Genomic DNA, 22785 nt, shown 5'->3' with positions numbered 1-22785 from the left:
GTTAAGGGGATATTTCATATGATTCATTATACGTAGCATTTAAAACTTTTATATGAAAATTCAAAAAACGTTTAAAGCAAATTGGAAACATTTTTCGGATTTGTTCGAGATTATTAAAAATGATATAACCGGTTGTATTTCAGAACACGCCACAGAAATAAAAGAATCCGAAATAAAAAAGCGCGTTATTTTATTCGGTGCAAGAAGACGATACAACAGATATTACAGAAAAGTATCTGTGCTATTTCAATTGGATATATGTTAATAAAAGCGGCTAAGTCAAATATCTTTGCGAATTTTATTTTATGAGATATTAGATAACATTTTTATACGTTTAGAAATAAGGTTCGCAGATAGGTACTCGTATGTCTCAATTATTTTTATTTATCTCTTGCGGATCCGAAATTTAAAGAATCCTATAAAAAATTTCCAACGCATTTAACATCTGATTGAACAAACTTGTTATACTGATACATTTCCAACTTCCAACGCATAATAGTGATTTAACAAACAAAAAATGTTTTTGACCAACATAAATTAATGCATAAATTGCAGGTATTAATAATAGATATGATAATTTCGATTATAAAATAATTTAAGGAGAATAATCCTGGAAAAATATTTCCAGAGGCTTCCAAATTGTTTGTTTTGTTTGTTACTACACCATTTACAAGTACTTTGCTTGAGAGACATTTTTCATGTTTGAAATGCATTAAAATTTATAGTAGAGATTCCATGAAAAACAAACGTTTATCGCCACTTCAACACACAGCTCTTCAACAATCTGATGATTTTACTGATATAATAATTAATAACTTTTCTTTATTAAGAGACCGATTCATCAATTTAATACATAAAACACAATTATTCTTTCTCTCAGTACTACCAATTTTTAAGTTTGTGTAAATATATAAAAATAAAATAAATTCTATGATGTACTCCATAGTAATAGATAAAAAATAAGAGAAAAAGTAGATTAATAAAAACTATACTTGTACATTATGTCATTACGTTGAATGCTGTTATTTTGCTTTAGTTTTGTCCTAAATATTTTTGAGCTATGTTTTTAACCCAAAGATAACATATATTTACAAACTGGGCTAGGGTATTATGTAAATTAGGGGGGGTGGGGGCAAATAGACGCAACCAAAATTTTGTCGTTTACCCAGTCACACGGGTCACGAGCCGCCACTGTACAAGACTCACCTTTTTATGTGTATGGCTGTAAAATAAGTGTTTAAAGCGTTGGCCGCAGAAGGATTGGTGTCTCCACCGTACATCAAATCAGCCTTGTCACGAATTCCCCCATTAGGTTGCTATTGTTTCAATCAACGCTATAACGGTATAATTCTGTGATGATACTGTGAATCTAAATAATTTAAGATACTCGATACGCCTTCATACAGGAAATAAAACACGGGTAAGTATAAAGAAAAATTACATTTATTATTATTTTTCAACTAGTTGAACTTATTCATAACATTAAATTATTTAAATTTATATAGAATAAATATAACAAATGGATAACTGCAATTTTCATTTACTTATGCATAAGTATTTATTATTAACTTTGAACTTAATAGAGGAAATTCATATAAAAAAATCAAATAACGAAATACAATAAAAGAAAGCACATAAGTAATGAGCACCAATATGCTTTTTCGATAAATTAATAGATTAAATAATAACAAGTAAGTAAACACGGAGTAATTGATCACATGGAAGAATATCATCATCACTATCGATATTTTCAAAATAGATGATAAAAAATTGTATTTTTAAAGTTTTGGGGTATTTTAATTTCTTATGTTCTTTTTTAAGACATACAGTAACAAAGAGCGAGTATTTAAAAAAAGTTATTGCAGCCACTTTCGGCCAAATCTAAGAGCGAGAAATTACTGTTTGGCCTAACTACAAAAGTCCTCCTCAAATTTCAAAATTTTATCTGTTAATGATATATTAATATATCGTTGGTATATCAATATATCGAGTTATTCATACTTGCTGACGTACCATTATTAGTTGATATATCAATAGTTATTAATACAACGATAACTGCTACTACTAGTAACACGATAGTGATCGAAATATCTACGACTATCGATAATTACCAAGATATCGATACCTAAAATATATCGATTGTCCATCCCTAACAGAGTCGGTATAATTCTCGTTGCATTTCGTGTGAAATAATTACTAATCAGATCTATTGGAAGAAATCAAACTCAGTTAGTTTTGAACTAAAACTGTTAGACATTTTCAAAATCTATTTTCTTTCTCGGTCTACCCCTTCCTCTTTTAACATTTTTTTCTAACATATTTTTTGACAATAGTTCTAAAGTGCCCTGTCCGTATTTTTCAAACTGGTGCTTGTATTTGTGTGATAAACGTTGTAAATTCTTATTCTTAACATTTATTAATCGATTATTATCATGCCATCTTACTTTCCAACCTATTAAATTATCTCCAATTCTTTTGGGAAACTCAAATGCACTATTCTGTAATTCATTATCTTTATTAATTATATTGCTTGCAGATTTACTTTCAAGATCTTTATTCATCTGACTTTCTTGATTGTTTATCTTACAATTTCTTTTTTGCAGTTCGAATGTACCATTACTAATTCTTTTATAAATGTCAAAATGCTTTTCAGAAAATTGGTGAGTAGTCTCTTTCTCTGATTGATCTGTAATTGATTTGTGTTTAGAACCTGTAGCACGTTCTAAGCTGTTTAGTAAATTAGTTCCTGTGTTAAAGTTTAACATATCTTTAGAGAGTAGTTCTAAAGTGTCCGGCCGGTATTTTTTAAACTGGTGATTGTATTCACGTGATGACAGTGGTAAATTCGTATTTTTAACAATTTTTATTCGATTACTGTCATGCCATCTTATTTTCCAGCCTGTTATATTATTTCCATTCCTTTCAGGTGACCGAAATGTACCACTCCGCAATTCACAATCAGCATCATTAGAATTCTTTTTTTCGTTTTCTACAGACACATTAATTATATTACCTGCAGATTTGCTCTTAGGACTATCCTTATTCATCAGACTTTCCTGATTTTTCACCTTACAATTTCTTTCAGGCAGTTCGAAAGTACCTTTACTGATACGTTTATAAACGTCAAAATTCTTTTCAGAAAATTGGTTAGTAGTCTCTTTCCCTGATTGACATATATGTGATTTATGTTTAGGGCTTGCATTACGCTTTAAACTTCCTTCTAAATGATTTCGTATAGGTAGTTTAAATGTATCATAACTACTCTTTTTATTAAAATCAGTAGACTTTATACTATATTTAGGAAATAACTCAATAGCAGCATTGCCCCTTTTAGGGTTATTCTTGGAAGTATGGTACTCTGCATTCTGCTCTATAGGTTTCTTTACGAATAGCCCAAAGTTATCATTACTGTCTTTACAATGATCAGGATTTATTATATTGGAATTGGAAATATAAAATGTCTCTTCTGATTGGTTGGTTTTAGGGTTATTAATGTTTGTATGATTGTCCAGACTCATTTCAATGTGATTTTTCTTTGGTAGTTCAAATGAACCACCGTGTTTTTTACTGCAAATATCGGGATTTTTTATATTATGCTGTAAAAACTGTTCAAAATCATTTGTTTTGCCAAATTTATGCAAATCACAGCTTCCGACGTTAAGATGCGTTTCTAGCTTATTTTTTGTGCGTAGTTGTAATGTATCCTGACCGTATCTTTTTAAATGGAGCTTACATTCGCCTGGTGACAATGGTAGATTTTTATTTTTAACGACACAATCATTATCTATGTTTTTTGACGTTTGTAGGTTTTCTAGTGGAGCAATTTCTATCTTTAAAATATCACAGACATTTTTAGTGGAATCCGTCTCAGATTGTTCCCCTAACAGTTTACAATTTGCTTCTAAGCTAGGAGACCTTTTAATACTTTTCAACTTTTCATCAGAAGATATAGAACTAGGCTTTTTAATATCATTCTCAGACTTTCTATAGCCATACCTATTTAAAAATGTTAAAGACCTTTTTATGGTATTTTGCTTTAAGTTGGCTTTAGGTTGACTTCGTTTGTTAACTATTCTTGAATTGATTTTTGTGCATGATAATTGTTTTTTGACCCAATATTTTTTTAGCCGACGTTTGAGAACCTTTTGAGAAAGTTTGGTTTTAATTATTTGTGCTTTTTCATGAGTTACAAGGTTGAGATTTTTTAAAAATGTTGTTTGGTTATAAGGTAAGGAAGTTCCAGGTGTGGTTGCGTGGTTTGGTGATAGAACTGTAACAAAAAATAATTATAAAAATATATCTAACCCGTACATCGTAGGAAATCCCATTGTAAATTTTGAAAAGGACAAAATCGATGATTTAACGCAAAAGTGGTATTAGACTTTTTTGAAGAGGTGTTAAAGTTATACTGTTATTTAGTTAAGTTATACTGTTATTTGCAAAAATGTACCTTCAAAGTACTAAAAATTTATAATACGGACCAGAGATAGTATATAAAAAGTACGATAGCTAGCAAAGTCGGAAAAACAAGTATTTTAAGACGTCTGGCTCTTTGATATATCTTCTATTATGCTCTCTAGAACAGCAAGCGGCCCGTCTGGCTGCCGGTAAACGTTGCGTTCCCTACTGCACATTGAAAGAAGATCCTATATTTTTATTAATCCTTTAAAATCTAGTATTGAATATCAACCGACCGAGTTTCCATAGCTCAGCGCGTAGAGGTTCTTCCTATCAAGTGAGGAGTCAGAGTTCGAATCCGGGTCAGTGCAAAAACTTTTTTATTTTATACGCACTGTGCTATGGAGACATGTTCGATTTATATTCCATACTAGAATTTATAGGACTAAATTAAAAAATATATATACATATATATATATATATATATATATATATATATATATATATATATATATATATATATATATATATATATATATATATATATATATATATAGGATCTTCTTCCGATTAGCAGTAGTGAATGCAACGGTTATCGGCAGCCAGACGGGCCGCATGCTGTTCCAGAAAGCATAGTAAAAGATATATCAAAGAGCCAGACGTCTTAAAATACTTTCTCGAAAACGTTGCTAGCTTTTAGACTAAAAGCTACTACAGTTAAAATACCGGAAAAATATGATTTTGTCATTGTCAATTGAATGTCACAATTTGTTTACAATATTTGTGTGGTTTGGAAACCGTGGTGGACCAGGAATACTGCGGATATATCTAATCCAGCAAAATGCCGTTTATCCATCGTAACTTTTTCAGATGTTGTGAAAATCATAATACGTTTATACAAAATTACTCTATTTGGCACCTTCACAAAAATTCTTGTAAACAAAATGTAACATTGAATTTGATAATGACCAAACCACATTTTTGCTGATATTTTAATTGTAGCTTCCTCTAGGCCGTATTATAAATTTTACTAATTTGAAGGCACATTTGTGTAAATCACTTTTAAATGCCTACTCCAAAAGAAACGACATTCTAGACAGAAGTACAGCTTTAACATCTCTTCAAGAAATTCTAATACAACTTTTGGGGAGTTATCTGAGGAGATATTTTTAATCGTTTCAAAATTTGCATGTGATTTCCTATGTCCCGTGTTCCGATGCAAAACAGTATAAATTATTACAAAAGGCTGTTATTCAAAAAGATAAGAAATATTTGAAGTTATGTATTTACCATACATACGCCTTTAAAAAAATTATTTACGACTTCGCTGTAAAATCAAGAAGGGAGCCAATATTTGAACAGTTCAAAATTTGCATGGGATTTCCTATGTTTCCAACGACGATGCACCACCCGGTATATTATTTATGGTATCCGTGGTAATACCAAAATTAAATTTATAGCATTGTAATGTTAATTCATTCTATATTCATAGTTATAGTGGAGTGCCCAGAGACTTTTACCTCGGAATTCAATTACTGTGAATTTATTAATGTGAAACCTTCTATTGTGTTTTATAGATAAAATACTAAAATGTTTACCCATATTTTTTTCGTTGCTTTTAATTTTTTATTTTAGTAATTTTAGTAAATTCTTAATTATTTCCTTCTTAATGTTTTGATTTTTTTAATTCTTTTTCTAAGTAAATTTATTGAAATAAACAAATCTAATGCATAAGCTCTACCTATTCTGCTTATATTCTAATCATTGTTTTAATGGGCCGATTTTGATGATTTTTTAAGCAGTATGTAGCCAAATTCTTTTACTTTTTAGTCTATTTTTCTAAATTAAAAATGAAACTCCACATCAGTTAATGATACGAGGGAAAACAAAATGTTGATATTTTGGTGAAAGTTTGAAACACCTTGTGGAATATGTTAAACCATCAAGAAATGTAGAAATCATTTTATCATCTAGATACATACTTTCTCGGTGGTTTGCTTTTTGGTTCATCTCATTAGCTTTATTTTTGTTGGAAATATTCGCTTTTGAAGAAGATACAAAATTTTTTCGTAATTTTTACATTAAGACCATGCCTTTGCTTTTGGGCCTAGCCAACACATCTAGTAAGTTCTGATCCCGAAGCAGGCCTTCTTGACATAAGATTTGCTTCATTTAATCTTCTTCTTATAGTCCGTTAGTTAATATGTACGTTCCGTAAGTGCAATTCATTATCAATTTGAAAAGATGGCGAACGGCGGTTTCTTAGCGATAAACTTACAATAAGTCGATCGTCTCGATTAGAAGTTATAATACGAAGGTTCCTGAAAGTCTAAATTGACGTCCTCATGGACTTGGTCTTAATTCAAAAACCACTTAATATACTCTATGGTATTAAGATATTTATGAAACCGGAATTTTATAGCAAATTCACTGAACTAAACAAATATAGATATATATTTGACTCACCCTGTATATCCATAAAAATATTTTTTGAAATAGGAACTACCATTAAACACATATTTTGTAAAAAGTTTGAAGTGAAAATCTCAAATAGGAATCCTGATAGAGAGCTTTTCCGGAATGTTCAGCCATCTTGTATGTATGCATTTGTATGTGTGTTTATTTAAATACTAAAGTGAAAGCAACGAATTTAAATGGGTAAACTTTGTAATATATCTTATTAACAATACAATGCAAAAAGTTTTATAAAAATTCGTTCACAGCAAATGAATTCCGAGGTTTGTATCCCATAAGGGCTTAAAGCACTCCAGTATTAGTATCTACCATTATTTATAGTTTTTTTATAACTACTAGCCTATAAATAAATGTATACCTATGTTTTTATGGTTTTTAAGTATATGTTTACATTTTAATTGAACTTATTTTATTTGCTACTGACTTTTTCATTTAACTATATCCAGTATCAGCATTTTTTAAATATTAATTTATGTATTTAAATTTTAAAATATGATTCAATAATTATTTTCTTTTTTATTTAGAATTGAGAAAATCTGTCAATTTGTTGGCGTTTGCTAAGGTGAAAAGTGTGTCTAAGCTAGATCCAATGGCTAGGGCAATGTATAATAGAGCTGATTGTCTAAGAAAAACCGCTAAAAAATTGGACCAGAAGTGTACTAATCTACAACTAATAATTAAACATATCCTCCATATGTTTAATTGTTTGTAGAATTGTTGTAGAATGACTACAATGACTGTTGCTCAGTCACTCCAAGCATGGAAACCTCCAAATTTTCGGCTTCAAAAATTCCGGACAAAATGGTAAAGGCACTGTAAATGTTAAGGGATTATCTCCCCCAAGACAGTAAGAAATTGAGAAACCTGATAATGAAGTATCAAGATGTGTTTGATAAAGGAGAAGCAGGACAGAGAGATCGTACCAATTTAGTACAACATAAAATTGATACCGGAGATGTATCACAAATGAAACAAAATCGACTTTCACTCGCCAAACGTGAAGATACTGACAAAATTCTTCGAGAAATGAAGAAGAGGGTGTCATTGAAGCATTCGACAGCCGGTGGATATCGCCGGTAGTACAACAAAGAACAGAAGAATGACGGTACCACCAGGTGCTGATTATCGGTTGTTACGTGTTGATTATAGGCAGATCAATAATGTTACCAAGAAGGATAGCTATCCCCTGCCGAAGATAGACGATACTCTAGACACGCTGGCGGGGTCGACAATATTCTCTACCTTAGATCTGAAGAGTGGTCAATGGCAAGTCGACATGGCGCCGAAAGGTAGAGAGAAGAGAGTATTCTCGGGAGGCTCTGGACTGCGGCAATTTACCGTTATGTCCTATGGATTGTACAACGCGCCAGCAACCTTTGAAAGACTAATGGAGTCTGTGTTAAAGGGACTATCCTGGACTACCTGTTTAGTGTGCCTGGATGGCATTATAGTGGTTGGAAAATCATTTGACGATCATCTAAATAATCTGGAAGAAGTTTTCAAGCGACTAGCGAGCTCTGGTTTGAAACTTAGCCTCAAGAAATGTCATGTGTATCAAGGAAAGGTACACTACTTGGGTCATGTGATCTCCTCCCAGGGAGTGGCAGTGGATCCACAGAAGACTAAGATAATGGAAGAGTGGCTGATAGCCAAGGACAAACATGAACTACTGAACTTTTCTTTTTTTTACGAACAGATCAGCGGCGTGCAATCCATGGAAGCAAGGGAAGTGGTGCTTCTCCCAAACAAATTACAAAACATCATCTTCTAAAATGTAATTTTTGAAACATGGAACGATTCATTTGGTTTATATTAAAAATGCTAAAGCATTATCTTAATTATCATGCCCGTAACAAATGCGGCCGTGACTCCGACCGAGCAACAATAGAAAATCCTATAAAATCTAACCGGGCGCTAGCTTTTATGCAGCATCATATGCATCATAATCGCAATGACCCTGAATTATTATTCAACGAAGGACAAAAAGCTTATCCTAAGAAATTTGTAAGACAGAAAAACGCTGACAAATTCCACAAACCAGTAAACTTAGATTAAGTTGATTTACCAAGAAAAACAGCGACAAGTAAAACACGTGGAAAAATACATTTAAGTAATCTAAAACGTCTTCGGAAACATAGGTATAGTTTTAATAATTAGTTCTCATATATATTTTCAGAATCCTAACATCAGGACTTTGTCTCGGACAAGAAAAAATTCTCTTCAAACAGTTAAATGACAACCCCGGATAATTCCGATGAAACTTGGAACGGAAAAATTACGGCAAAGCTCATTTACGCTGATTCATTGTTATGACTTAGATCCTTTAATATTTGAAATAAATACACTTAATATAAAAGGTAGTAATTTAACTTTGTTAATAAAACCAAAATAAAAATTATACATTTGATTTAATTGACTATTTAAATATTTTAAACGTTTTACAAGATCGAGTAAATTCAGAAATAAATCAGATCATACCACGATCTGATCTCAGTATTTAAAACTATCAGTGGAAATTTAGACGCATCCGATGGCGAAAGATACAACACATTAATAGATAATCTACAAACCAATCAAAAGAATTTGGCGGAAAATATTTTGAAACAAAATTCTTTAGCGCTCAGAGTGATAAATAAGTTTAATTCTACTGTTAAACAAATTTTACACAACGAAAAACTTTTAGAATTTAAAATCAATCAAATTGAGCAAATAATTCAAGGGGCAGTTTATAGAGAAAATTCGATTCACACTTATTCAAGTAATAAATATTTATGAAATAGTCGATAATATTCTACAAGATAACGAAAATTTTATTGCTTTCTTTAAGTCACGAATATTTCATTCCAGTATTATAAAAACTGAAGATCTATCAATGAACTAATTAATATTTAAAATATTGTTGGAATCGATAAAATACCGTTAAACGTTACATTTGAAAATATTCTCATAGATGAAAAAATTATTGATGTTGAGTGCTATATATTAAATAATAGAATTACATATTTATTAAAAATTCCATTAACCTTTAAAGAAACTTTTAAAACAAGTAGAAGTATGAACGGCATTTCCTTAAGTTCTCAAGGTTACTTTCTTAGAGTTAGTGTTAAGGGTAAGGTTAGCGCTAATACTCGAAGTATAAACCCACCATGAAACTCCTCAGAAATAAATATGAAGAGTTTTATGATTTTACTACAATTTGGACAATGCATAATATGCTCTTTTAGATATTAAAAATAACAGAAACCTGTTATTTTAAGCTGTTATATATAAATAACAGTAACAGTTTCAACTGTTGTTTAAAAATAACGGTTTTACCCACCACCAATTATAAGTATGTATTACAAAAAATTGTTTAACTAACTTACTACTCTAGCATGCCTGATTTTTAATGAAAATCTAAACTTAATTTGAGTAATTGGAGAGAAAAAAATTATAGGAATAATGTTAACTCAATAAATGGAATAATTATTCATACTTTGCATTATGCAATTTTTTAGCAACAAAATTTAACTTTTCTTAAAAAACTATTAATTCATTCAAAAAACTTAATCAAATATATGATTGCTAGATAAATATGTGACTGGCAAATGTTTTCCCATCAGTTATTTTTGCTTCTATCAGAAGAGTCGGCTGCTATTGGTTAAAAATGAAGAAATCTTCCTTTTCATTCTGATGGCTGAACATTAGTAATATTTGTGTAAAATTAAAAAAGAAACAAATTTTTCAAATAAAGTTTTTCGAAATTCGGACAGGAAATCCATTTTAGAGCCATATTTAAATGTTAAATTTGACAGATACCCTATGATGTCATTTTTAATCTAAAGCTAAGCAGAAACTATCGCCTAAGTCAAGTATCACCAAGTGAGTAACTTAAAAAAAGTTCCATATGATGTAGATTTTATCTGTTATCTGTGACACTGTATACTAAGGGCTGGCAAAGGTTAGTCTTGGGTCGAGATTTCCGTATGTAAGAAGAGTACAATGCGTTTATAATGTACTGAACAAAGAGAGAACAGTAAACACGTTGCCAAAAGTATGAAATAAACCGAGAAACTGTGCGCATTTCTAGGAGACGTGGAAGGGGATAAGCAGATTTGTCGCAGTCGACCGATTGACCCAATCAGTACCTCTGTCAGTACTTAAAATTCTAAGGAAAGGTGTACATCACGCGTTCAGCTTCACGATTTAATTATGTCTCGTGATACTTTATTTGTTTATTTATTAACGAGTCGTTGTAATTTTCCCTATAGCTTGAAAAATATTAAGTGCAAGTTAGAAACACTTGCATTTTTGGTAAAAATAAGTGGAATTGAGTTGGTGTTCGACAGTGGTCGCGTTACTAGAACTGTGAATTCAAAAATCCATATCTCGAAATCTATCAAAAATATCTCGAAATCTATCTTTCTTCTCCTCTTAATATCTCGAAATCTATCTTTTCGAAAAGAAATCTTTTAAAAATAAGCGGTTTGCGATCGTGATTTTACTTTACTTGATAGGGAAAGGCGTACCGGCAACGCCGCAACAGCACACCGTCGCATTTCTCTCACTCTGACTTAATAAGATCCCTATGCGATTTACTTCCACACATGTAAATACCGACCCAAAAGTAACAGTTGCCAGCACGGTATACGAGTAAATACCAGTAACAGTTTCAACTGTTATTTAAGTATGTAACGGTTTTGCCTACCACCTAATGTCTAGGGTAAAGCCAAATATATTATAAGAAATATTGTTAGTACCGCATTTACATAATGAGTAAATAAATGCCTTTATTGTCAAAAAATTTTGCAATGTGTAGACAAAGGTACACTAAACAAACAAAGTAAACAAACAAACAAACAAAAGAGAATACAAAACATTATACAAATAACATTGTCAGTCTAAGAGTGGAAAGTGAAGCCAAAGAATAGGAATAGGAATATCAATCTTGCATAAGTCTATCCTTCGTTCAACAGGACTTTTGTGCGCACGCGCTAAATAATACGATCCAATACCATCGCTAAACGCTGTCACCTGCCCGCGTACTGTTTAAACTCTAAATATTAATAACGTATATTATTTTTTATTGGTAATATGGTAACGGCATTTTTTCAACCTGTTATTTTAGATATTTATCATATCTATCTGTTACTTGTTTTTGTTTAAATATGGCAGAGATTAGATTTAAAATTATCAGCAAAGGCGCGTCAGACGCTAAATTGATTTACGTGGTAGATATAAACTTAGAAAACTCCTCCTATTGCTTAGTATGAAATAAATCAACTAATTGAGAAGCACTTCTCACACTTGTGTAGTTCAAAGCTGTTGAACAAAAAGGACCGACTTATATGGATTTTGTATACCTCCATCTCAAAAATTTGGCTTCAGTTTCTATTCCTGACTAGCAATATAGTGTACTATATACCAGGTGCGTCTCAAAAGTGGCTCACCCCTATAACTTTTTTATTTTTCAGATAAAAAAAACGAAATTTGGTATGTCAGTATATAACATAAATTAGGATTGATTGACGTATTCAGTTTGTTTTTGGTCACTTCCGGTTTCACCGGAAATGACTACAACTTTTGATTTTTAATGATATTCCCGGTATGTTTTTACATTATTCGATAGAAAATGACACTCTAAATAGAATGACATATAATATGTCAATTTTTGCCATTTTCTCCATAAGGTTTATTTGAAATTGTAACATGCGGTTCATAATGACCATCTGACTCGAAATAACAAGTGTGTGGTACCAAATTATTCATAAAAAAAATACTTTTTCCAAATATGCTAATGAGTCAACAAGGGTGAAAAATTGAAAAAAATTGAGGTATGATGAATAAAAATACGATTTGGGCATCTTAAACGGGCCCGGACAAGACACGAACATCATTAAACGCTGAAATATATTTTTCCAAGACTCCTTGATTAACAATTAGTGTTTTTAACACATCTATGGCCTATGACGGCACTCTAGACTGAAATTTAAAATACAATTTCTTTAAGCTAAAATGTCAAAAGTTGACATATGATATGTCATTCTATTCAGAGTGTTATTTTCTATTGAATAAAGTAAAAATATACCAGGGAGTCATTCAGAGAGTCATTAAAGTAAAGTAAAGATTTTGCTGCCAGGGCTAATCTGGACGGGGCCTACTTTGTTTACGCGGAATCCGAACCGCGGTCCTCAGCCATATCATGGTCAATGGCCTACCGACTTGGCAAGTGTCTAAATCGACTCTTACTCACGAGATATCCGATCTCTTCCGGCCTCGAACCGGCGTGAATGAGCAGTGTGTGTCAATAGATTTTACACTTTTGCCTTTTTATGGACAACAGCACGATACAGAGTTTCGAATCGGTCACCACTAATATCGCCGTACATCGCTTAACTTCGGTGTTCTAATGGGAACCGGTGTTTCGACGTAGCTAGCTAGCTAATTAATGTCCATTTTAATACAGGCCAGACAGAGTTGAGTGCCACGGCTTTGTGCAGACAATTACCGCCCCAACAAGACAACAAGCATATCTGGATAACATTTTTATTAATTTCTGTAAGGATTCTTTTTTATCGGACGTTGTTGATCTAAGTACCGTATGATCGAATAAAAACGGCGTCAGCGATGGCTATGAAATGAAGATCGCTGTCATTTTATATGTAAATTTATATGGGAAATGTCATCGATCGTCATTTCCAAGCCAACTGGACGCCATTTTTATTCGATCATACGGTATATCTGATCACCTGGGGCAGGAGCTCGAGCTTCTCTTGATGCGTTCTCAGGATCGTCTCTTGCGGGAGAGAAAGGTGTGTAGGCCATTAACACATAGGGGAATATTAAGATTCTTTAATTTGGTTGAAGCAAGTGACTGGAACTTTAGTGGTGATTTAGACATTAACACCAAATTTTCACGAGTTCTGAAATTACTGGAGGGGGCTTGATCCTCTTGAGTTCGTGCATGATTTTGCTGTCAGTGAGACCCCATTCTTTTTCTCTGGCGCATCACCTGTTCAGATCAGAGATGTTGTTGACGGCCTGAAAAATAAGCATAGCTCTGATGTGTTTGGATTAAATATAAAGCTCATCAAGTCGGTCAAAAACCAACTAATAGGTCCTTTAACTAAACTTATTAATCAGAGTTTCAGAGAAAACACTTTTCCAGATGCACTGAAGATTGCCCAAATAACGCCTGTTTTTAGAAAAGCCAACCCTGAAGATCCTGGTAATTATAGGCCCATCTCTCTACTACCTATCATCTCAAAGATCTTTGAGAAGTGTATTGCTTCCAGGTTAACGCATTTCTTCGAGAGCAATAATCTCTTTACACCGTGCCAGTTTGGCTTCAGAAAAAATAGGAATACGGTTCTTGGTATACTGGAACTTGTGTCTTGTGTTCTGGAGTCTTTTGATAGTCTTGACTTTACAGGGGCCTTATTTTGCGATCTGAGTAAGGCATTCGATTGTGTACCATATGACATACTGTTACGGAAGCTTGAAAGGTACAATTTTAGTCTGGATAGTATTAATTTCATGCGTTCCAAACTTACTTCTAGAGTTCAGGTTGTGAGGGTCGGTGGGGAGTCATCAGCGATGAGTCATGTTAATATTGGAGTGCCCCAGGGCTCAGTGCTCGGACCAATTCTATTTTTGATATATATCAACGACTTACCATATATAGACTCAACATCTAAATTTACACTTTTCGCTGATGACACAACAGTGGCCTTCTCATGACTCATTGGAGGGTGCCATGGAAGGGAGTGAGGTAGTGCGGGGCCATGTTGAGGCATGGTTTTGTGCCAATAGGTTGCTCCTGAATCCTGACAAAACCAATAGGATGGTTTTCTCTCTTAGGGACTTAGAAACAGCAAACGCAGATGTCCAGAGTATTAGGTTTCTGGGAGTGCAGATTGATCTTCTGCTTCGGTGGCATGAGCATGTCGATGGGGTTGCGTCTAGGCTTAGAAGGAGATTGTTTGCTCTGCGTCGCCTTTCAGGAAGTGTTTCCGGGCCTGTACTGAGGACTGCATACTTTGCTTTGTTCCACTCGATCTTGTCCTATGCTATTCTCGCTTGGGGACATACAGCCCAACTAAAGAGGATCTTCGGCTTGCAAAGGGCGGCTGTGCGAGTCTTGGCTGGTTTGGTTTGGTTTGGTTTGGCAGGCATTCAGGGCTGTGGGTGTGTTGACTGTCCCGTCGGCATATACAGGGTCCGGCAATAGTGCGTCGGGCATCTGTAGCTCTTAAAATAAAAAAAACTTGAGAATTTTGTTTAAGCGCAAACCTAAAGTATGTACTAGGATGTATTTCAGGAAAATATTTTGACTTCTATAGAATGGCTCAAAAAAGTGTGAGTGGATCGGGATGATTTTTTTTAAATGGAACACCCTGTATATAATTGCATTTTTGGCTTCCTTTCAGATCTCTTTACATAATCCTAAGACATGAGTAAATATATTTCGATAATTTCAGAGATATTAATAAATAAATAAAAATTATATATTTTTTAGCCTTTCTTAAAAAAATAATTAATAATACAAGAACTGTCCTAAAATCAAAACTATATTAGATATTTACTTTAGATGGTCTGTATTTACTTTGTTATAAATATGGAAACCGTAAATCATACAGGATGTTTAAAATTCTACGCGAAACTTTCTAAAATATAAAATAATTTTTCTTTGTTTTTTTAAATAGAACACCCTGTATATTATTTTTTCAATAGATGGAAAATTAAAAAAAGAACATTTTTTGCATTTAGAGTATTTCAAAATTTTTAACGGTTTCGCAGATATTCCCGGTCTTGTATTTCATATGGTATTTTTCATAGTAAGTTTTTATCAAAGCCACCTAATGATTTTTCTCTCGTATTTTACCACTGAAAGCGCCATATAAAATAATACTGCGTGTATCCGGAAAACTATTAAAACTTTTGAAATACTTCAAATACAAAAAATGTTCATTTTTTAATTCTCCGTCAAATAAAAAAATAATATACAGGGTGTTCCATTAAAAAAAACGAAGAAAAATTATTTTATATTTTTGAAAGTTTAAGGCATAAAATATTGAACATCCTGTATGATTTACGATTACCATATTTATAGCAAAGTAAGAACCGACCGTCTAAAGTAAATATCTAATATAGTTTTGATTTCAGAACAGTTCTTGCATTTTTAATATTTTTTTTAAGAAGGGTTGAAAAATATATATTTTTGATTTATTTTTTAATATCTCTGAAACTATCGAAATAGATTAACTCATATCTTAGGATTATATAAAGTGATCTGAAAGGAAGCCAGAAATGCAATAATACACAGGGTGTTCCATTTAAAAAAAATCATCCAGATCCACTCACACTTTTTTGAGCCACCCTATAGAAGTTAAAATATTTTCCGGAAATACATCCTCATACATACTTTAGGTATGCACTTAAACAAAATTCTCAAGTTTTTGATTCTAGGAGCTACAGATGCCCGACGCACTATTGCCGGACCCTGTATACTGGAAAATCTCCTTTATGTGAAAAAGAACCGAGACCTTTATAGAGTCCACGGAGAAGTCCATCACCATAAGACAAGGGGTAGGGATAGGCTTGTGCCAATCTACCACCGATTGACTAGGTGCCAAGATGGACCTGGGTACCTGGCAGTTAAATTCTATAATAAATTACCTCAGGAAATTGCGGACATGCCCCTCTTGCGGTTTAAGACTGAGGTTAAGAGCCTGCTGATGCGGTATTCCTGTTATTCCTCCCAGGAATTTTTAAATATTAGATTTTAGTGTTTTTAGGTTAATTGTTGATGCCATTATTCTATTTAGTGTTTTAGTGTTTTAATGTCTATATACAATTATTTTTAATTTAGTACTAGTAACTTATTTATGTTTTTAAGCTTGATTTTTTCTTTTTTTATTATCCTGTGTAATGTGACCTGTGTAAATACTATTGTATGGCAACACCAATAAATGAGTTTGAATTTGAATTTGAGCTAGGCCGTTGCCCAGAGAGAGTCATTAGAAAATCGGTATTTTATTACTTTATTCGATAGAAATCAAATAAAGTAACAAAATACCGAGGGTGCCATTTAAAAATCAAAAGTTGTTGTCATTTCCGGTGAAACAGGAAGTAACGAAATACAATTGAATACGTCAATCAATTCTAAATTATGTAGGAAAATTAGAATTAGAATTTATTGTAAGAAAAGAAAAAAATTATAGAGGTGAGCCACTTTTTGAGATGCAAAGCCACAATTGGCCCTCTCGGCCGCAGTGTAGGTTCCCATGGGACCCACTCTTAGTCAATTTGAGACGCATAAAACCCTTCACCAAAATGTCTTTTCAATTGTCATTCATTGGCTATCTTTTACTGAACTAAGTATTTCAAATGGAACAGTTCGCACATTATATCAATCAACATTCTTTTATAAAACTTATGCTATGTTCAGCAGTTTATAACTACAACTTTGTACCATTACAAGACATTTTACTTCTATTTACTAGAGATATGTAATACCACTAACCTTTAGTTCTAAAACTCTTATGATCAGATTCACAGTTCTCTATGCCATTTTCCTTAATCTCAATTACATCATTATCTTCTACACCACTATTTCTTAAACATTTATCATTTTCCTTAACGTGCTTGTGTTTCTTCTTATAATGAACTTGCAATTGTAACTTGTAGCGGAAAGTTTTATCACATATTGTACATATTTGGGAAAAAACTTGTTTTCTCGGTGCATAAATAGTCTTATTTAAATAAGTTTTTTTTGTTTCTAATATATTTGTAAACTGAACTTGATTTTCCAATCTTTTTAATCTAACTTTAGGGCTTATTTGTTTTAGAAATATTTTTGGTACTTTGATATATTCTTGTTCAGGCTAAAATTATCACAAAATAAATATATTTAAGGGAATAATACAATTCACCATTTCTACCACAGGGCGTTCTTGTAATTCAGTGCTTGTTCGTTCGTGTAATTCAGTGAGTATACTAGGTTGAAAGTCTTCTGTGTCTTCAATTATAATAATATCATCATCTTGTACCTAATAAAATACTATATAACGTAAACCTATTAAATATGATATATTATTAAATATACTTCCTGAGACCTAGAATCACTATTACAAAATAAATTATAAAGAATATTTTGGTTACGTAAAAAATCTTCCTTGAATAGTAACATATTTTCCACTTCAGTCAAGCATTTTCTGCAAATATATTGAGGATATTTCCTTTCATCATTAAGCTATAAGAAACAAAAGTTAGAAGTATTAATGATGTGTAAAAAGTGTCTAAATATAAAGTACCTGTACTCCAAACAATGAAAATATAATATCAATCAAAGAATCAGTATATCCCTCAATCGAATTAGTGAATATATTCTTCACTTGAGTTAGAAGTGGCTTTAAACATAATCTACAACTATTTTTGTAGCACCGTAAATCCATTTCCGTTTCGAATTAGAAACTTTAATACATTAATCCATATTAACAATAAATAACTTTTACAGGACAGCACCACGATGTTTCTACGGGAAGCACATAAAACCTTAAATAACCCAAAAGCTTTTATATATACCATGAATAAATACCTAACGGGAAGCACCAGAATGCACAGAGAAAAGGAACTTTCAATCGTACAATTAAGAAATTTCGAATTATATCATGAACGCTTGAATCAGCTTTGAATTAGAAAAATTAACTTCCCTGAAGAAAAATAAAAGAAAGCATCTGATAATGACACTTGATATTTGACATTGACATCAAAATAGATACCTGCCATCTGCCTGCAAATCAAAAAAGCTAATCCAAATCAAATGTTAAGTCACTAAAATATATTTTATAGAAATATCAAAAATATTTTCCACATCAACGTATTATATTCTATGATTATATTATATCTAACGTATCAGTTCTTTCAGTTTATTATTAAGTACCTACGTATAATGACGGTGTAAAATCAAACTCTGTTAAAACAGGATTTTAGATTTTACTAGTTGCCTATTGTGAAAAAAATTGTGCTTTGTTTGTGAACTATTAATCAAAATTCAATAAATGCAGATTTTTAGATATAACTCTAGATATGTTTATAATTAAAAAAAATGCTTAAAGCATAAAAAATGTTTTAATAAAAGTAGTGGCTTGTGGCGCCTTTTCTCTCAATGGCAGCTAGAGAACGAGACGCATTCTCAAAGATGGCGCTACATTATATTTTAAAAATTTATCTTAAAACAGCAAAAATATAATGCTGCAAATGTTTATTTTATTACCTATAAATTATTTAGTATTTCTACAAAATAAACAAATAATTTTTTCTAAATACAAATACAAAAATTTATATATTTGTATTTGTAATTAATTAATATGTCTATCATATGATATCAATAAATAATATAAATAAATGATATCTAATATATGTTATAATATAATGTGTTTATAAAATTCTTCCAGAATCGTCTAAACAATATCGTTGTGCTATAAAAACTACAATTTTATTAGAGATTAAGAACGGTTCTTTTAATTTAATTACATAAACACACTTTTCCTTTCTATAGAATTGAAATGGAATAAATATTTACCATAGCCGTTAAATTGAAGGAATAAGATAGACAGGGTGTTTTAAAAAAAATTTCAGACAAATTTTTCGATTTATTATAATTTTCTTCCAAGTACTTTTAGTGATTAGGGTGAAAGTTAAGGTGAAAGAGTGCTACATATCTTAATGCTAAAAAAGTTTCGATAAATTTATCAGGGACGTATGGATATCACTAAAATATTAAAAAAAACATGTGCGCCACTGACTTGTTTCTTTTGATTTTAAAATTGTATAGGCCGTTTAATATCAATTAAAAGTTATCTCGTCATATTTCGTCGAATCCAGCTTCCTTGATGAGATAAACGCAATTTTATTAATCACAATCAATAAAATAAAAATAAAAATAAATAAATTTACAAATTATATATTTATTTTATTCAATTTATTATTAAATATTATTACTAATAGTTATTATTACTATTAAGCCAACATACAGCAATTTCAAAAAAAAAATAATGGTATTTAAGATAATTACAAAAAAAACTAATTTTAAAATGTTTTAACATCCTCTGTAACTCTAAAACTAGGCATTTCCATACCCATGTTTATAAGAACTTGAAATTCATATTTTTTGATGAGGAATCAAAGAGTATTTATTTAAAACTTTTGCAAGTTAATGATATTAAAATGTTTTAAAGGTTTTGGATCAAGACAAATTAATAAAATTGCATTTATCTCATCAAGGAGGCCGAAATCGGCAATAATATCGAGAGAACTTTTAATCGGCATTAAACTATGTTTACACTACATCGTTCACAAGAGAAAAAAAGGCCAGTGGCGTATATGCTTTTTTTAGAGAAATATTCCAGTGATAACCCATATATGCACGTCCTTGGTGAATATATCGACACTTTTTTTAGCTATAAAACATGTAGCATTTATAGTAACTTTTACCCTCAATATTTCATTCGAAACGCTAAAAGTACTTGGGAGAAAATATAATAAATCGAAGAAATATTAAGACCTTATTAACACCCTGTAGCTACGAAACAAAGTAGAATCGGACCTATGTTGATATGAAAAATAAATCTTATATTTACGTGATGAATCTCCCCACGAGAGATGGCACACGTTTTTTGAAACACCCTGTATTTTTAATACATAAATATTTCCTATAAAAGGATTTTATGTATCGCGCTGTATAAAGAGAAATACAATATTTGATTCTACGTAAACTAAGTTAAGATTGTTATGAATGTATGTCCTAAAAATATTAACTTTTGAGATACAGGGTGGTAAAAAAAATATTTTGTTTTATATAATAACTGTGACGTTAGTATAGATATCTTTTTGAAACTTAATACACTACTTCTTCTATGCATCAAAATTTGCCTTTTTTGATGTACAAATCTTTTATTTATTTCAATCAGTGGTGTCCATACGGGTTTTATATTGAATGTTTTTGATAAAAACAATGGTACGTCACTGACTTCTCTTAAAATAAACATTAGTTTCAAAAAATCTATTCATTTCTAAACAATTTTTATTGCTTTGAAAAATGAAAATAATTTTACTACAGGGTCAAACCGATAAAAATCTGATATATGTTTGGAAATCGTTTCTTCATCGAGTGCATCGACTGGATGGAAATTAAACGATATCACAGAAACAATTTTGTATATCAAAAAAATAATTTTTATGCCAAGACAGCCTATATCAAATTTCATAAAGATATCCACAATAACATCATTTAACCATCTTCGTATCTATTGTAATAGATACGAAGATGGTTAAATTGGGGCAAAGTTGCGCCTTGGGATGTTCACCAAGATGCCATCAAACAAGTTAAAAATTTCAAGGATTGTTGAGTTTTTTGGAAAAAACTTTTTTGAAAATAAATTTGATTTTTTCCTGTCGTTACTTTTTAGAAAAAATAGCAATTGCATATTCTCATGGCTACTTTATTAGGGCTATCTGATAGTATTTTTATACAGAGGTCAACTTAATTTTTTTTAAATACGGATCTGCATTTATTATTTCAGGTTTTGAAAGAGCTCGGTCTCTTGAGTACAATGATATGTCACACTTTATACTTTTTTTTTTGTTTTAGGTACCTACCTTAACAATAAAATTTATTTAATTATTATTTAAAAGAATTTCAAGTCCGACTCTCATTTTCTGAATTATTTAAGCTGATCATATTCATCGCAACAATATTAATCAGGGCTAATTAACATGGAATATGGAAAATCCAGCCAATTGAAAGATTCAAATAAATAATATCCAGGTCAGCAATTTAAAGATATTATTTTTAATTTTTTTATTGTGAATATGAAATCTCAATGTACAATGTGTACCTACGATCTAATAATATGGATCATATTAATCGCAGTTATTATAAATAAAACCAACTTCTATAAACTTGGTCCCAATGCTCTACTTCTTCGAAACGGTTACTATTGCACAAATTAATTTTTCGGTCAATTTTTTTATAGCTCTTTGAACACATCTTCTTCTTATGTTTCCGAATACTTTTGTACTCTTTATTGTAAATGTTAAGATGTATTGATTTCACTTTTATAAATGACGTAAAGTAACAGGTCCAGGAACCTTGCTGACCATTATACTGCTCCACCATTTCTATTTATATTATTTATTTTATATTATTTTTTATTATTTTATTGTATTTGATTTTCCGTATTCAATGTTTTGCCCCACGTCATTGTTAAGTTTGAAAGCTAATCAATATTGTAACGATGAATAGATTAAAAATTAAAAAAAAACAAAAAAACAGGGGCAGACTTGCTAATTTAAATAAATTGTGTTCAAATGTCTGAAACAAAAAAAATATTAAGTGTGGCCTATCATTGTACTCAGGAGACAGAGTTCTTTCAAAAACTGAAATAAAAAATACAGTTTCGTATTTAAGGAAATTAAGTTGGGCTCTGTGTCTCATAAATTATCATCTAATTTGAAAATCTAAAAATACTATCAGATAGTCCTAAAAAAGTGGCTATGAGAATTTGCAATTAGTATTTTGATTTTCTAAAAAATAACGACAGGAAAAAATAAAGTTTATTTTGAAAAAAATCCGTTTTTCCCAAAAAACTCAACAAACCTTGAAAATTTTAAAACTTTTTTGATGACATGTTAGTGAACATCCCAAGGCGCAACTTTGCCCCAATTTAACCATCTTCGTATCTATTACGGTTACCAAGATATCAATGCTCGTACCTCGAATTTGTAGCACCCTGTATATTGTACTGTATATTTGCTGTATATGGAAATAGAATGCAAATATAAAGTTTCAATATATGGTTTATTGGGTTGCAATGTATTAGGTTGCAATGGTTTATTGTTGTTGCATGGAACTTACTGCTTGTTTTGGTT

The 22785-nt window shown here is 31.3% G+C and overlaps 1 protein-coding gene across 1 annotated transcript; it reads right to left on the bottom strand.

Moving 5' to 3' along the window:
• Positions 1–1928: 1928 nt before the first annotated feature.
• Positions 1929–18643, bottom strand: LOC115883418. Its single transcript, XM_030901777.1, has 6 exons — positions 18452–18643; positions 18168–18388; positions 17960–18106; positions 17796–17903; positions 17378–17738; positions 1929–4270 (listed from the first exon to the last, which is right to left on the bottom strand). Exons 2-6 carry the CDS (start codon positions 18306–18308, stop codon positions 2250–2252), a joined length of 2778 nt encoding a protein of 925 aa, XP_030757637.1. The 5' UTR covers positions 18309–18388; positions 18452–18643; the 3' UTR covers positions 1929–2249.
• Positions 18644–22785: the final 4142 nt, after the last annotated feature.

Source organism: Sitophilus oryzae, unplaced genomic scaffold (genome assembly GCF_002938485.1).
Source record: "Sitophilus oryzae breed Bouriz unplaced genomic scaffold, Soryzae_2.0 scaffold_1899_pilon_pilon, whole genome shotgun sequence".
In the NCBI taxonomy this organism is placed as follows: domain Eukaryota; kingdom Metazoa; phylum Arthropoda; class Insecta; order Coleoptera; family Curculionidae; genus Sitophilus; species Sitophilus oryzae.
This window is presented reverse-complemented; position numbering and strand designations above follow the sequence as displayed.

What these genes read in the sequence shown, in the direction of transcription:
- LOC115883418 (XM_030901777.1), bottom strand. Translation starts at nt 18,308, where the DNA reads ATGGATTTACGGTGCTACAAAAATAGTTGTAGATTATGTTTAAAGCCA. An exon ending in GTGATTCTAGGTCTCAGGAA is followed by an intron (nt 17,904 to 17,959) that starts GTATATTTAATA and finishes GTATTTTATTAG; the next exon opens with GTACAAGATGATGATATTAT. An exon ending in TAAGAGTTTTAGAACTAAAG is followed by an intron (nt 4,271 to 17,377) that starts GTTAGTGGTATT and finishes TTTTTGTTACAG; the next exon opens with TTCTATCACCAAACCACGCA.